Raw genomic sequence first — 16,769 nt, forward strand, 5'->3', positions numbered from 1 at the left:
CGCTTACAGTTGCTTTGGCGCCGTGGGACCTTTCAATTTTATATTACAATTATTAGAAAAAAGGGGTTCATTCCAATTAAGCCAAACCGAATAGGAGCAAGGTCAAATCCATTAGATTTATCTTGGAATTTAACCACCCCTCCCTCTCCCCGAAAAAACCATCTCTGATATCAACGATATTCTCTCCACCTAAAACTATTGATCTGTGTATAAGAAGCAATCCGATGGTGGTCAAGCGGCAAAGAAAAATTTGAAGAGAAAGAGAGAGAAAAATGTGATTTTTCAAAGCCAAAAAGTTATAAAGAAATGTGAAATGATTAATTTTTAAAATTTGAAGAGAAAATATAATAAATTTTATATTTTTTAAATATTATTAATAAAATAATAATTTTATCTTTATTTTTAATAAAAAATTCTAACAATAATTTGATTATGTATAAAATTTTAGATTTTTTAATTTTACAGATATAATTTTGAAAATACATTAAAACTTGAGTGAGAAATAGACCTTTGGCCAATCACTAAACTGAGACTATTCTAACTTGTATTCAATTTCTTTTGGGTCGAATAAAATCTTATCTAGCCCTAATAATTAAGAAGGAAATCACAAGCTTAAATGATCATGATAATAATTTAATTATTGGCCAAAAGACTTATTCCCATTAAGGTTCGATGAAATTTTAAACTTATATTCGTTAATTTTTAAAAACTCAAATACCTATCACTATGTTAAAATTCATTGTTATAGTTAAAAGTAAAAATATCATTTAACTAAAAATATTAACAAAACTAAAAATTTATCACATTTCATCTCTTAATTTAAAATCTAATAATTTTCCTTCACCCAAAGTTTAAAAAGTGACCATTTCCCTATAAGGTTTTGAAACTATCATCGGAGATGACAAACTTCGCCATCTTTGATTGTCTTCATCCCTAATCTCTCTCTCTCCCTCCCTCCCTCCCCAATAAACTTACTCTCTCTCTCTCTCTCCCTCCCAAATTGTTTTTGTCTCCAATGAAGACAACTGATGATAGACGGAGAGAGAGAGAACATGGTTAGAGGCAGTGACGACCGCAAAAAATGGTGATGGTTTCAAAACTCTAGGAATAAAATAGTTATTTTTCAAATTTTGGATAAGAAAAATTGTTAAATTTTTAAATTTATGCAAGAAATGTATAAATTTTTAATTTAATATTTCAAGTTAAATAACACTTTTACCTTTAATCTTAACAATGAGTTTTCACAGAATAATGAGTATTTGAATTTTTAAAAGTTAACGAGTATGAATTTAAAATTTAACCTAACCCTAAGTGGGAATAACTCTTTTGGCCTTTAATTATTCATATAATTATTAGGCCAAAAGACATTCTCATCCAAGGTTTGTTGCAAATCCAAATTAGTATCCGTTAAGTATTGAAAATCTAAACTCTCACTCATGGACTATTAAATTTAACAAAAAAGTTAGTTCTAGAGGTAAAATCATCATTTTATCAATAAAAATATTAAAAATAATAAAATATTATTTATTTCCTCCTAAGGTTTACAAAATTAATATTTTTCCTGTTAGATTAAATTTTAAAAAATTATATTTTCCCCCAGCTTCTTTCTCCAGTCCCCTTCTCTATCGATGACCTCTTTGTTTGCCTTCTCTCTCGATGACAAATAGTCTGGTGGACTCTTTAGTTTTGGTATACAAATTTTGTCATCTTGTGGCCACATCTCATTGTTGTCGAATGAGACAAAATTGAACAACGATAAAATTATACATAATCAGTTTTAAACTTTTTGTTTGATCTATAAAAAACATCGATCTAGAAGAATTGTTATCGAAAATGAAGGAAGATGAATTAACGAAGATTGGATTCAGACAAACAAAGTCTTCATCTGTTTTTGTCTCTGATGAGGACAAACATTGGAGGGAAAACATAACCTATATGCAGTTTTAGGGGGGAACACGAGATTCGTCATTGGAGGGAAGCTAACTATTGTAGGCCAAAAAACAGGATGGACTGGAAAAAAAAACTCTACAAGGGAAAAAAATTGATTTTTTATAATTTAATGCTGAAAAAAAATTCATTTTTTAAATATATAGATGCATGTGCTGTCACTTCAGTCAAATTTCTGGGATTTTGTCCAGTAATTTTACTGCAAGTTTCTTAACTTTCTCTTTCAGGTTTGTCTTTGTCAACAAGAGCCAGTGATTTTTGTTGAAGATCCACTGTGTACCATGTGACCTACTCATCTATAAAATTTAAGAAAGGAATAATCTCTATATATAATTATGAGGAAATTGGAAAAATGAACATTATATATATACTACAGAATCTATATGTCTATTGCAAACGTGAATGTGCAGTAGTAAACTGTTCTCTTCAAACTTGGGCACATATGTACTGTATGATTCAGAAGCAAATCGTCAGCAACTAATAATGAAAAGGAAGTAGAGAGGTGGCAGGCAGTCTAGGGCAACCAAGTGAAAGCAAATTGGCTTATAAGTTTGACACAGTAGAATTGACTGTCTTGTGCCTCAAGCACACCCATACTCGAGATTCAGCATTGTGTATACTTTTTGATAGGTTTTGCCTTGGTTTAGGCTTACGAGGAGAACGAAACTCTCAACCAACTTATGTAAAGATAATCTATTTATTTTTCAATGGTGCACATGGTTAGTACTCCACTCCTGCACTTCATAATTCAAAAGCAACTATCCACACCTTGAACTTTAAAACTAAAGCCTAAACCCTAATAATTAGAAAAGCTATTTCATCTTCTCTTATTAGTTTGTGCAAAGATGATTTAATCTCTTTTTCAATGTGGCACATTATTCCACTTATGCACTCCCTAAACTTAAAACAACTCCCCATCTTGAACCATAAATCTTAAACCTAATTAGGAAAGCGGCTCCAATTTCTTATAATTTTGTATAGAGATAACCTAATCTCTTTTTCAATGGGAACAATACTCCACTCCTATACTTTCCAATCCTGAAGGTTGAAGCAACTTTCTACCTAAAACCTAAACCCTAATCATCAGAACAACGGCTTCAACTATCGTCAAGTTTGTGTATAGATAATCTAATCCTTTCATCAATATTGCATATGACTCCACTCTTGCACTTCCAATCTTAAATCAACTCCCCACCTTAAATTCTAAACATTAAACTTTAAACCCTAATTATCAAGAAAACAACTCCAACTACTTATAAATTTATGTAGGGTGACATAATCTCTTCTTCAATATTATATATAACTCCACTTTTATATTCTCCAATCTTGAAGCAACTCGTCACCTTAAATCTTAAATCATAAACTCTAATCGTTAAGAATTCAACTCCAACTATTGAGAATTTTGTGTAAAAGATAATCTAATCCTTTTATTTTTTTTAAATGTTGCACACAGCTCCACTTCTACATTCCTCATTCCAATAGCAACTCCCCACCTGGATCACAACACAAAAAAACCTATAAACTTATACACTCTTCTCAAGTTGATGCCCTTAGCACAATTTTTTCTTATCAAACCCTGACAAAATGCAAGCGAAAGCAAGCAAGTAGAATAATTCGTGATAACCAGACAGAGTAATTAGAGAAGCCAAACTAACTGAAATGGGTTTGGTTTCCACAGTAGTTTCACAGAATAATTTCGAGCCATCCAGCTGTATTGAAATGATGTATTTACCATATCACTGTACGTACGAAATTTTAGAAACAGTAAGGTCTGATTTCCTTACCCAATTCCAAAGGCCAAAAATTTCACATAATTTTTAAACCGACTCTGTCGCTGCCCTAAATCTGGAGCTCAGCCTGGCTCTAGATTTGCATTTCGGCGTTTCAAAATAGATATTCTTTCATCATTTTTTTTCTATTTATAGCTTCAGGGTTTCACTCTGTCTTCCTTGTGCCTTCCTTTTCAAAGTTCCTCCTATAATATTTGTTCTTCTTTGAATAATATGGTTTCTCTTTAGGGCTCTTTTCATTAGGGTTTGTGAATGAATGACTGAAGGGAGCTTTCTTCAGTCCAGTCCGAGGCAGTAGAAGGCTGATATTTAGCTGCTGACTCGTTGGTTCAATAACTCATCATCATCATCATCTTCATCAGAAGAAGAAGAAGAAGAAGAAGAAGAAGAAGAAGAAGATCGATATATCAATTAATGATGATTTTCTGATCCGACGATGCAGGAGCTGAGTTCAGTCATGGCTGTCACGTCTTGGACTGAAGGGAGCTCCCTCTTCTGAGTTTCATTAAAATCTTATATATTTGCCCATGGAATTATTCTGTTTCTTCTAAACTGCCATCATCATCATCTTCTTCTTCTTTCATATCTTCATTAGAATCTGTAGATACTAATTCAAATAAAGTTGCACAAGTATATATTCATACTAGATATGTATGCATTGTTTGTAATTATTTGTTTACATAATTACAGAAATCAGCTTGAAATTAAATGTCTTAATGGATTTCTATTACAGATATCAACGCTAAAAAGAGGATAAAGATGAAGATGGAGATGGAGATGGAGTACTGTGAAGGATGTAACTAAGTTGGATCCCAGCTGTCATTTAATTTCTCTGTGCAAAATGCTTAATTGATGTCATTTTGTGTATGGACTGATGAAGAATTTGGAACATGTATAGAATAGTTGCCACCACTATATACACCTTTAATCTCTGTGCTATTGTTTTGAATGTGTGGAAGTCATGAAGGTACTCTCTAGTTTCTGTGGTTTTCAACACAAATCTTTATGTTGTCAAGCCTTTGTAGCAGAGAAAGACTAGAGACTTGAGGTTGTGGGTAAATCATAAGTTCAAATCTCATCTTAATTAATTGCATATGCGATTAATATATATTTTGATAAAGTGTGTTCTTGTTTGCTAATAATTTAGAGAGAGTAGTGGTGGATTTGAGCGGAACGGTTCGTTGTCTAGTTTACACGAGTAGAATTTGAGCTGAAACAATTTTGGCTTTTCGAGCTTCATTCATGATCGATGCTGGTACCAAAACTCACCTTGTCGTCGGTTCTTTTTCTTCTTTTGCTCCCACTATTTTTCTTCTTTTCTGGTGCCACCTCATGAACCCAAAGTCATTTAATAATTTCTTTGGAAGATTGTAAAAATTGTTGTGCAAATTACGCCTACCTCAGCACAAAATTAGAGTAATTAATATAATTAAATGATGTACTTTATAATATATAAGGAAATAACTCAGTCTAATCACCTTCATATATGATATAGCTTTATCTGAGAGAATATGAATCCCAGCTGAAATTCCTTTGTTTATCTCGAACAATTCGAAACAAGCCATGGCAGAAGAAATTAGCACACTCAAAATGATCAAAATAACAATCCCCAAAGCAAGCCTGGTCTGTTATTCATGAATTTAGCTCCTAAAACTTCACATATTATTGAATCATAACTTGTATAGTAAGTTTCTGCTATTGCATCCAATCCTCCGAGGCCTTGAAGTGCTTTTCTGTTCATCTCATGAATTTTCTTTCTTTTGGAGAACATTCATGTTCTCGTCGCTGATTCGACAATAATTCTGATAGTTCTGGCAATCATGAAGATGATGCTAATGATCTAGTGGACTATCTCCTTTACTAGCAAAAACCCTATAGTTCAGGGTGGAATTCAAGCCAAGTCTGGACAATGGTTAGTTTGAACTTGGCTCAAATTTAGAATAATGAGTTTGATTTTGAGCTAGAGTGGACTCGAATGGTGAGCGATGACTAGACAATGAGTCATAAGAAGGAGAAAGAGAATAATAACTAAAGAATGAGAAAAATCATCATAGAACAAGCCAAGGAAGAAAAAGATTTGTCAGAGTAAAAGAGCTTTGGCGAACAATCAGTGATGAATCCTCAAATTCGAACCGAACTTTAGAGTTGCAGTTTCAACATGATTCTGGCTTATTCAAGAAGTGAAAATGATGATGAATCCATGGAATGGGTTTAAGGAACATAGGAAGATGAATAAAAATTATATGTACAAACAAATATTAGTAACTTATTTATACAAATTGAGGCGACAATATATGATTAAGTGGTATAGATATTTATTTATTTTTATCACTTCAAAATCACTGAACCACATATTGTCACATGAGATTGTACGAAAATATATAGAATTTGTTTAATTTATACTTGTAACATTACTCGTGGGAAGATTTTGAGAGGTATTTCTTTTGTAATTGAGTAAACAAAAGGATTAGGCATGTGATTAAGCAAGGAGGAATGCGGTATCATATTTAACTACCAACAGCTGCAATTAATATTTGATTAGTGTGTAATTAAAGATTGATTTTATCTAGCTAATGTTTTTGAATAGTAGTTTAGTTTCATGTTTTAGTTAGATATTTACAACTAGATCTTATTTGAGCCATTCAACCCTAGATCATTATTTAATTCGAATGAATCAAGTTTGAACTGAAAAATTTTAGCTCAAACTCTGTTGTCTTGTTGGTGTTGTTGCATTAGAGATCTTCTCATTGGTGATTATTCTTTTTCTTATTTAACAATATTTTTTATGCGAACAATTCTTATTCGTTGACTCTTTTTTTTCTGTTTTAATGATACTATTCATCAATTGAGCAAGTTAAGTTTGATTTCGAATTAATAGTTTTAAATTATAGTCAAAATCAAATTGATTTTTATTTATACTCAGTTTAGTTTGATTCAAATCTATCCTTAATTGTTATTTATTCAAACAAATAATAAATAAATAAGAGATATCTTAGTACAATTTGTGTTTAATTTTAATTAGAATATGTAAATCAGATATATAAATTTGGGTTAGAAATGTGACATTGCAGGGGGTTTTTACAATAATAGTAAGAACAATTTGTATGTGATAAAAAGAAAAAAAATTTACAATTTCCAATGAAATTGATTTTATTTAGAAACTCATAAAGAAAATAAAATCAATGACTTCTAATATAATATAAGATTTTATAATTATTTCTCTTGTAAAGATATAATAATATTTTAGATATAAATAAAATAATATTATTGGTTGATTTTGAATTAGAAATAAAGTAAATAATTAAATCAATTAATTATACGATGATAAATCAATTTTTTTATTTGTCAAAACTAATCTTAATAATAAAATTGTATACAAATATTATATACAATTTTGTACATAAATAATAACATGTCACCATAAAATTTAATGTTGTTTTATTTTTAATTTAAAATTATTTAATTAGATAATAACATATCATTATTTATGCATTTATCACTTCTCCTAATGTTAACGAACATAATAGTTAAAAAAAAAAAAAAAACCTAAAAAGTCTTCCATGAGAAGGGGCTTATTGAACATTTGAATTAATTGGCTTGACATTTTGATCTTGAGGACTGCCTTTTAATTATTGAATTATTATTAGAATTTAAGTTCCTACAGAGTTGATAAAATCTAATGAATTACTTGATAGATATAAATGATGGGTTCATCTAACTGAGAGAACAATTATAATAAAATAACATTTGAAATTGAATGTGTTCAACTTCCAATTTGATTTATTCTTAATTATCATTTTATAGTTTTATTTGATTTAAACTAATTAACCTTATACAAATATTAAAATAATGCCTTGCATGCTGTTCAAGTGCATGTATCTTCGATGCATTTCTTAGTGATCAAGTATGTGATAGAGTAGTGACTAGGGTGAGATCCAACTCAGATCGAACATGAACAAAGCCAAATTTAAATTTGTTTCAAATTTAAAAGAGTTATCCCATGGTTAGTTTAAGATTGAAAAACTGAAAATTGAATTCAACTTTAAAAAAATTTTACTTCATATTTGATCTAAATTGACACTAACTCAAATGTTTGCACCGACTCAATAAGTTTGGTTTATTTTTAAGGGTGAATTCGAATTGAACCACACCAAACCTAGGCTAATTTGAACTTGGATGAGCTTTGGTTTATCTATAGTGGTGGATTCAAATTTAATGGAGCCAAGCTTGAGGCTAACTTGATCTTGGATCCAATGTGTAATATACAAGAAGAGCTTGAGTTAAACTTTTTCGAATTATCATATAATATCTTGAAAAGTCATTGATAGTTGACACAATGTCATTGATAAAATAAGCAGTATCATAATCTAGGGTAAGTCACTTCAATTCTCCCTTTATGCTTCTCATTGCAAGAGAGTGGCGATGGTAAGTAGTATTCTTTATTGTAAGCACTTCAAAGTAGGACAATAACCGAGTCAAGTCATTCATACGCTATTTACAGCTCAATTCGAATATTGTTAAATTGAACTCAAACCCATTATTCCATTGTTTGATGAGCTCATGACTATAATATTAATAAAAGTTTAAAATCTTTTACTTATTTCCTAATTTTGAATATATGAGACAATTTATAAATATATAAGATTTAATTGTGATTTTTTGAGCTAAACTCAAGTAAACCCTTTTTATCTTGTGCTTGAGTCTAAATCTCCTAAATTTGTTAAGCTGAAGCTCAAGTTTTATATAAAACTAATCAAACCGAGTTCAAACCAATACTTAACTCGATTCATGAAGCACTCAAAAATATTTTTCCAAATGCACTTAGAAAATGTTTCTTCGAAAAGGTCGATGATGCACTTAAACAAAACCAAAAATGCTATGATTTTATATTGTTGTATGCGTCATCAAATTATAAACTGAAGCTCAATTGGCAAAAGTACTCCAATCCCCTCATTAGTCTTAACACTATTCTATTTCTTGCAGAAGTACTTGCGTAGAAAGCACTTTTACATAAAATCACTTCAACAAAAACCCTAAAATGAAACCATATTTTCATTAAGACTGGATTCAAATCGAGCTAGGTTAGAGTCAAATCCATCTTTAGCTCAAATAAGCCAAATCGACAACTCACTAAAGTTCAATGCGTTTGTCCTACTAAAGGCATTGTTTATCCCACCAGTAATACTATTCATCTATTCGATAATATTATTTATCTCACCGATAGTCTTTCAATGATACTATACATCAATTCAAACAAGCTCAAACTATACATTATAAATTTAAATCAAGCTCGAATTGGCTTTTGTTTAGGGTTAACTAGACTCAGTATGAATCCACTCTCAATTTTTCAAAGACACTGATAAAACGTTTGTAGGGAAAGTGCATTAAGAGGCTTCAAGATACTCGTAAAAATATATGCCTCACACATTATCAGATCTAACATCCCTTGAATTGACTCACTACATGCATGCCCATGAACCATTTGGAATAGAAAACCATGGCTTATTTAGGTGGCATGAACTACAAACTGAAGCTTAATCAAAAATAACTTCTATGCTCTTGCTAGTCATAACACTATTCACAAAAGCAATTGAAAGTACTTCTATAAGAAGCCCTTTCAAGTAAAAAACACATAATCAAAAAGCACATCAAAAAACTCGAAGAACTCTTAAGAGTACTGCCTCTTTGTATGTTATCAGATTAATACAATGCGTGAATAGATTGACCAAATGCATGCCCATGAACCATTTGGAAAGGAAACGATGGCTTATTTAGGTGGCATAGAGAGAAGCGCCATGCAATATTATGTTTTTATAGAACCAGCTCAATGTGACCCAATTTAGGCAAGAGGCCCCCCCTTTTATGGCAAGACATCTCCGTTACTTAGCACCTGTATGAGATAAATTAATAACAGTGACTCATCTTATAATGACACTATGGAATACCTAAACAATTACAAACCTTCTAGGATAAATGGAATTACTTGGTCAAGTGGAGGTGGAGTTGGAGGTGGATCAAGCTGCTGGTTTGATTTGACTTGCTCCATCAGAGGAGCCGAGTCAGTTTCTAAAGGTTCAAGTTGTAGCTTCGGTTGCTTTTGCCCAAGAGGCGGTGGCTCAAGCTGCTTGTATTTGGGCTTGTTTTTCTCTAGGAGAAGGTAAGTGATGCAGTACCAAAACAATAAGATTTTACTTTGAGCCATCACTGTATCCCCAATGCGACTTCCTCCAAATGAAAGCCGTTCTAGAGCCTGCAAAATGGGAGGAAAGAACAAATTATCTTAGCAGGTGTGTTACAGTCGATCAATATAAACAATTACAAAAAATATGATATTTTGGAAGTTAATTTAGTAACATGTTTAGCTTGCGAAATGCCCAAGAACATTTTAGGACCTGAATCTGACTTATGAGTTTACAAGGTCTGCGAAGCATCAACATGATCTCTCACAAACTCTGGTTTAGGATTGCAGACTTCTATCAACCAATCCTACCTAAATATTTCTTGTTACAAAACCGTGTATAGCAGGCAAAAATACTCATTGTCTTTGAATCGGTCTCAGGATTTGCCTATGAAGGGCTGCATGTTCAGCAAATGAATATTCATATCCGTATGCTACATTATACATAAGAAACAGCCAACAATTTTTGTATATCATAACACTAAGAAGCTTAAAATTGGAATAAATATCTTACAAAATAGTTTACTACTTCTATAGTTATGTCCCGGTCTGTCAAAATAATTGTGCTCAGCCTTATGACAATTGCATGGTCCTACCATTTTCCTGGTACCATAAAGGGGTTTACAGTATACCCATGGTTTTACAGAATATATGGAATTAAAATGTGAAAATTTATTTAACTTAAATAAAACAGACAGGCTAGTAGCTTCCCCTCACCTGTTCTCCTGTTTGAATATCAAATGAATTCTGATGATCGAATTGAAGACCACTAAATTCATTGATGCAAAGCCCTTGAAAGGCCCTGAAAGAATGTGTAAAAAAATCCTGTTATTAGAATGAAACACCCCCAGAAAAAAAATTTTAAAAAAGAGAGAGAGAGAGAGAGAGAGAGAGAGAGAAAGGTAGTTCACATTGACAAGCAATGGTTACTTTACCATCTTATCAGTGAAACACGGGGAATCCAGCGGAAGATAATTGGTGTATTCTCTGCATTGACATAATATCCTCCAAATACAATAAAAACTGTCATAAGTGAGGGCCCCACAGCCATTGCAGCTTCTGTGGTTGGAACCATAGCCCCTACAGTTAGGCCCATTGCAGATGCAGCAAAAGATTCCATAGTCACTATTCCACAGAACCTTCCAAACCTGAAGAAAAAGAATTTCAAATGAGTATTGTCATCCACTATGATGAAAACAACCAATATAAACTTGCTGCAATATTGTTCCTATACTCTTGAAGATAAATCAGCAGGCCAATCTAGACATAATGAACTGGCCACCTTTCAGAATTTGTAATGACCAGAGTGGTGGAGAGAGATTTTCTCTATTAAAAAAAAAAAAGAAAAAAACCTGGACAAGGAAGGATGAAGACGAGCCATGGGGTACAGCACAGCTCCAAACATTAGAGGAAATGCTGCCCCAACAGGAATCTCAGCTATTAATTTAGAAAGCAGATAGGGGCCTAAAGTATAAGACCCCTTTGCACGTTCCCTGTCCACAATTGCACGTTCTTTAGGAAACACACCCACAGTCTTTGTTAGAGCAGCCATTGCTGTGTTTATAGCAGTGACCTGAAGAACAGAAATGACCATTAGAGGACAAAACTTGATGAGTAGTGTTATGTGCTCAAACAATGACATGTTACAGTGTAATTGTTTAGTTTTAAATTAGAGATAAAACAACACAATCATATGGTGACATATCATTGTTTGTGTACATAGTTTTATCGTATCTAAGACATCAAGGCTCATTGCCACTCACAATTTGTTTATAAATATTGTTTCATTCGCGCTTAGACAAACAACTAATCCAATATTTTTAACTAACAAGATTAGACTACCAAAATTTCAGCCATGCATTTGGCCTCTTCACAGCAGATATCAAAGGAGGTTGAAATTTTTATGGACTTGAACTCTGTTATAAGAAAAGTGGTGAAGAGTACATGGTATTGCCCAACACATCCAAAGAAAATCAATCAAAAGCTTCTCAGTTAGTATCATTTCACCAAATGGCTAACTGACAAACAGATATTTTATATATCCATATTTTATTTTAAAAGAAAGATAGTTTACTCTAGTTTGTTATCACACCTATGGAACAAAGGACAGCCTAAAGTATATCTTCGCTGATGGATGTTTGCTGCAATTCCATAAAATTTTCTTAAGGAAATTTTCTGTTACAGGGGATCAGTAGCACCTCATACCTGAAGCAGTCCCATCCTGTCTTGAATTGATGTCTGAGATCTTCCCATTTTCCAGAAAACTGACCCAAATATTATAGCTGAAGCAACTGACATTCTTGCTCGAACTTTGTTTGTTGGTCCATCCCTAGAGGCCTGGTCAACCAAGTGAAGCCATCATTTAGACAAAAGCAGCAACTCATTCCAGTAGAAGTTTCCACTATTAATTACAGAAGTACGATTATTATTGGTGTATGTTATATTTTACGAGAACTTATTCATAGAGTACTACATTGGTTCATAGCATCTCCTTAATTGTTGCTCCACTGACAATAACTGACTTGAAGTCAACTGAAAAGAACTCTGTTTTAAAAGTATTTGCCTACCTTAAGCAAATGAAGCAGCTTAATGAACAAGCTCAGACAAGATAGTAATTAAAAAAGAATTTTGAATTTATACAGCATTATCATTGCAGTCCATGTTCAGTCCCGCAATTAAGAGGTGGTAGAATATATATGTCGGTCAACTCAATCCATCTATGAATAAAAGTAATGTATTATCAGTAAGTCCAATCATGCAATTCAAGGAGAGTAAAAAAGAAATTTTTTGTATTTGAGTTCAGTGAAAGTAAGCAAATCTATTCAGTGGCAGTTGAAAGGCCAACCTGCATCCATGCACGTCTAAGGAGCAACCAGAATTGCCTCAACCAACCGCCTTTCTTAACTGTAGTATTCTTCCTTAATTTCTTAAAGTTTTTGGAGTCTTCTCTTCTTTTAAGTGGAGTGGCATAAAGAATTGTCGATGACTGTTGCGAGAAAGCCTCAACCAGAGCATCTATCCTTTTCTGAGAAGCGTAGACACTTTCAGAAGAGCTGTAGTCAATGGATATGAGATCAGCAAGAAATTCAGCAGGATTCACATGATCTGGGCAACGATACCTGTAGAATTAACCATCATTAATTTCAGGCAGTGTTTTCAACTATTAGTCAAAATACTGTAACTGACATACACTCTTATGAACAAACTGCCACTACCATGCGTCAACATTCTTTTTCCTTTTTTCCTTAAAGGAAGTCACATGTCTATACATGCTATGCTATTCACAGCAACCAACAATATACATAAACTTATGAAAAGTAAATAGTTTACATGTCTATTGTTCTTTTTCAAGCTATATCCTGTTATATGAAACATGGATAGCCACATGAGTCTGGCAGATTCACTTTGATAGGGTTGCATCTAGCTCTATTTTGTGAATTTCGGAGATTATCCCATACCTCCTAAAATAAGTTTAATTCAATATGAGGCGTTTTATGTCAAGTCTCCTAGCTCACCGGTTCAAGAAGAAGTTTTGCATAATTAAAATATTATAGAATAAAGGTTTAATTAGCAACCCAAATTTTGAGAAGTATGCCAATGGTTCATCACGAGCAGGACCCGCATAAACAAGCACACCCTCTGTTAGCAGCACAATGTCGTCAAATTTACTATACACAGAACCTCTCGGCTGGTGTATGGAGCAGATTACAGTATGCCCATCTTGTGCGAGCTGTCGTAGAGTTTCCATTACTTTCTCTGCCTGAAAAGCGTCAAGCCCTGAATGCACCATAGGTGAATTTGCAGCAGATTAGCAAAACTTCAATTACTTCAGCAGTCAAACCATTTATATTATCAAATTAATGATTAATGGGAAAAAATAATTGACATTTAGTCTCTGTATCTGCATTTTATCCAACCTAGATGCATAAATACAAAAAATTTCCATTTAAAATGGCACTTGAAAGCATCATCAGGCAGGCAAAGCAGCTAAAGTAAGAGATAAATAAAAACTCTCAAGCTTAACTGTTCAATATCCTGCAATGTTGATTTCCAATCTTAAGTTTGTAAAATTACTATATTCAAATTAGATTGAAGTATATTCAAATCAGATGCAAATGGTAAATCAACATTTAATTTGATCAAAATATCCCCTTTGTGCTATGTTGTACTTTTAGTAACAATCTCATGTATTTTAAGAATGCTTAAACTCATGGTATTTAGTTTATATATTTTAGATATTCTAAATTCTGGAATAATGCAAGGAAAAATGGTTGAGTTATTCACAAACTTAAATAAGTAAAGTCTAGTTTTTTTAGCCACTATTATTAGGAATTTAAGTTTGAAACTGAAGTTTAACCTACTTGATAGATTACAAGCCTGAATGAGCCTAAGAAGCTCAGAAGTGGTTTAATTTATTTGAAAGCCATAAAAGAAAGTTCATAGTATCACAGGGTTGCCCTGAATACATGGCTTGATATATGAAAAGATGCTTCATTTATTGTTTTTCTCTTTCTATGCAGACTGTCCATGACTTTTGCATCTATCTCCCTATTTCCATAGCTGGTAAGCATATTTTGACAAAGCCTGTATGAATTTTTAGAGATGTTTGCAGATTTCTTGAAGACATAAATTTTTTGTAACAATTTAGTTAAAAGATGATACATTTCTATTCATATGTACTTATCAAATCTACAGCCAGATCAGATGCAAGACAGAAAAGTAAGAGAGGCAGAGAGCTATCAATACCAATCATAAGAACAGAGTTACATAAAGCACAATTACCAGTAGTGGGTTCATCAGCAAATATGACAGATGGGCTTGCAATCAGTTCACATGCAAGGGATAGACGTTTTTTTTCACCCCCACTGATTCCTCGCACTTTTGCATCACCAACATTGGAGTCAGCACAACTAACCTTAAAAAATAGAATAAAAGTGACAATCACAAAGAAATTTTGAATTAGAATAAAAATAAACGTATAAACCAAACAGAGTATGATTATTATTTATCAACTTATTTACAGTAAACCACAAATAGATGTCATATAAGAAGAACATAGACACCAAATATTGGGGAAATGACCAACATATATGTGAGAAAAAAAATCTTCCTAACTTTAATCGACAAAAAAAATCAAGTAAGCCTTACCAAGCCTAGCTTAAATAAGAGGCTGTTCACATATTCATCTCTCTCTTCTACAGAAGATATCTCTGGAAACTGAAGTTCAGCAGCCAGAGAGATTGTTTCTCGTACAGTCAACTGTGAGAAAAAAAGGTCCTCCTGTCTCACAAAGGCAAACCTGCAACAAATTTAAACACTCAAAATCTGATCACAAGCATAATCACTAATCCAACTTAAGATATGCATCCAAACTAAACATACTTATAAGCTTTGTTGGAATTAGGCCTTCCATTGACCTCCAAAAGCCCAGATAAACATATACGGGGAGATGACATTAGCTGACCCGCCAGAACATTTAACAATGTTGTTTTTCCCGACCCTGATGGTCCCATTATAGCCAATAATCTTCCAGGTTTTGCCTCTCCACTTACATCTTTAAGCAAAAACCGCACCTGTGAATTTAAACCATCAAATATTATGTTTCTTGTTTCCTAAATTATCAAAAAAAATTGCCCTCTATTGTATATAAAGTGGCCATTCCCCACGCGTTCTACCTAGTAAACAAATAGCATCTTGTTTGGCTCTGGAAAAAAGGAAAAAGACAAAAAGAAGAAGAGACTCTTGCTCTAAATTAAAATTTTAAAGCTGAATTTCAGCCTCCATAAGCCAACCTAAAAAGCACTTTTCAGGTAAAAAGAAAAGCACTTACCACAAAAAATATTTCTACAAAATCACTTCCAAACGCACCTCAAGTTTGATTCAAATATAATACAACACGATAAAAAATCATTTCTACACAATTTCGAATCAACTCGAAACAGATTTCAATTTACAAATTAAAAACTAAAATACATTTCAATTCAAAAAGAAAAAAGAAAAAGAAAAAGAAAAAGAAAGAGAAAAAGAAAACTCACAGATTTTGACGATTTATCAGAGAGGGAGCACGTGATGTTACGCCAACGGATGGTGACAGGGACAACTTTACCGTCAACCTGAGCTTCACTGCTATCGTTACCTTCGGCGACGTCGTCATTTTGGTCATCATCGTCACTAACGACAGACTCGTTATTATCCGGTAATAAAGCCGGGCCGGGCCCGGAAAACACGCGGAGCAAAAGCGTCACAGCAACAGCCGCCAGAAGCTGGCCCACACTGTTCCCGCCAATTCCCGCCGCTAGCTGGACCACCTTCTTCCCGCCAAAACGCACCATCGTTCGTTTCTTGTTGAAGCAGAGAGCTTAACTGCCACTGAACTCGACTAGTGGAGCTTAAAGCTTTTCGGCTGAATTAAATGATAATTTAAAAACAAAGATACGGTGTCTGTAACTGTAATTACAGAAACGGTGTCGTTTTGGAAGTTATTTATGATTGAAATGTCAAAATTTTTGCGAAAATCTAACGGGGACCCTGGCTTTAGGACACGTTAGCATTAAAGGATAAGGTGGGTTAATGGGTCAATAACGGGCCTTACTCTACTTTATAGAAATTTACAAATTGTATTTGTTCTTATAAGCGGTGGATTTTCCACCACGTGAAAGAGACTTTGGTCACAAGGCAACGTAAAAACATTAAATAACTTTGGAAATTTGCTTTGGAAAATGGCCATCACTTTGACTGGAGGGGCTGCAACAAGGATACACCATCCTTTCTTCATTTGTAATGTGTACATCTAATAACAATTTTCCCAAGTTCTCCTTTCATTCTCCTACTTTCATTTTTTCCTGCTTGCGTCT

The 16,769-nt window shown here is 33.2% G+C and overlaps 1 protein-coding gene across 2 annotated transcripts; it reads right to left on the minus strand.

Moving 5' to 3' along the window:
- Nucleotides 1-9,218: 9,218 nt before the first annotated feature.
- LOC123217158 (ABC transporter G family member 7) lies at nt 9,219-16,323 on the minus strand. Of its 2 annotated transcripts, none has more exons than XM_044637962.1 (12): nt 15,951-16,323; nt 15,298-15,488; nt 15,064-15,214; nt 14,698-14,830; nt 13,491-13,692; nt 12,761-13,034; nt 12,121-12,252; nt 11,268-11,488; nt 10,851-11,063; nt 10,633-10,717; nt 9,721-9,987; nt 9,219-9,627 (listed from the first exon to the last, which is right to left on the minus strand). In XM_044637962.1, the coding sequence occupies exons 1-12, from the start codon at nt 16,245-16,247 to the stop codon at nt 9,598-9,600; spliced, it is 2,196 nt and encodes a 731-aa protein (XP_044493897.1). In that variant the 5' UTR covers nt 16,248-16,323; the 3' UTR covers nt 9,219-9,597. The 2 variants fall into 2 exon arrangements, with proteins under 2 accessions (XP_044493897.1, XP_044493896.1); XM_044637961.1 differs by having other exon boundaries at nt 9,699-9,987.
- Nucleotides 16,324-16,769: the final 446 nt, after the last annotated feature.

Source organism: Mangifera indica, chromosome 5 (assembly GCF_011075055.1).
Source record: "Mangifera indica cultivar Alphonso chromosome 5, CATAS_Mindica_2.1, whole genome shotgun sequence".
Classification (NCBI taxonomy): domain Eukaryota; kingdom Viridiplantae; phylum Streptophyta; class Magnoliopsida; order Sapindales; family Anacardiaceae; genus Mangifera; species Mangifera indica.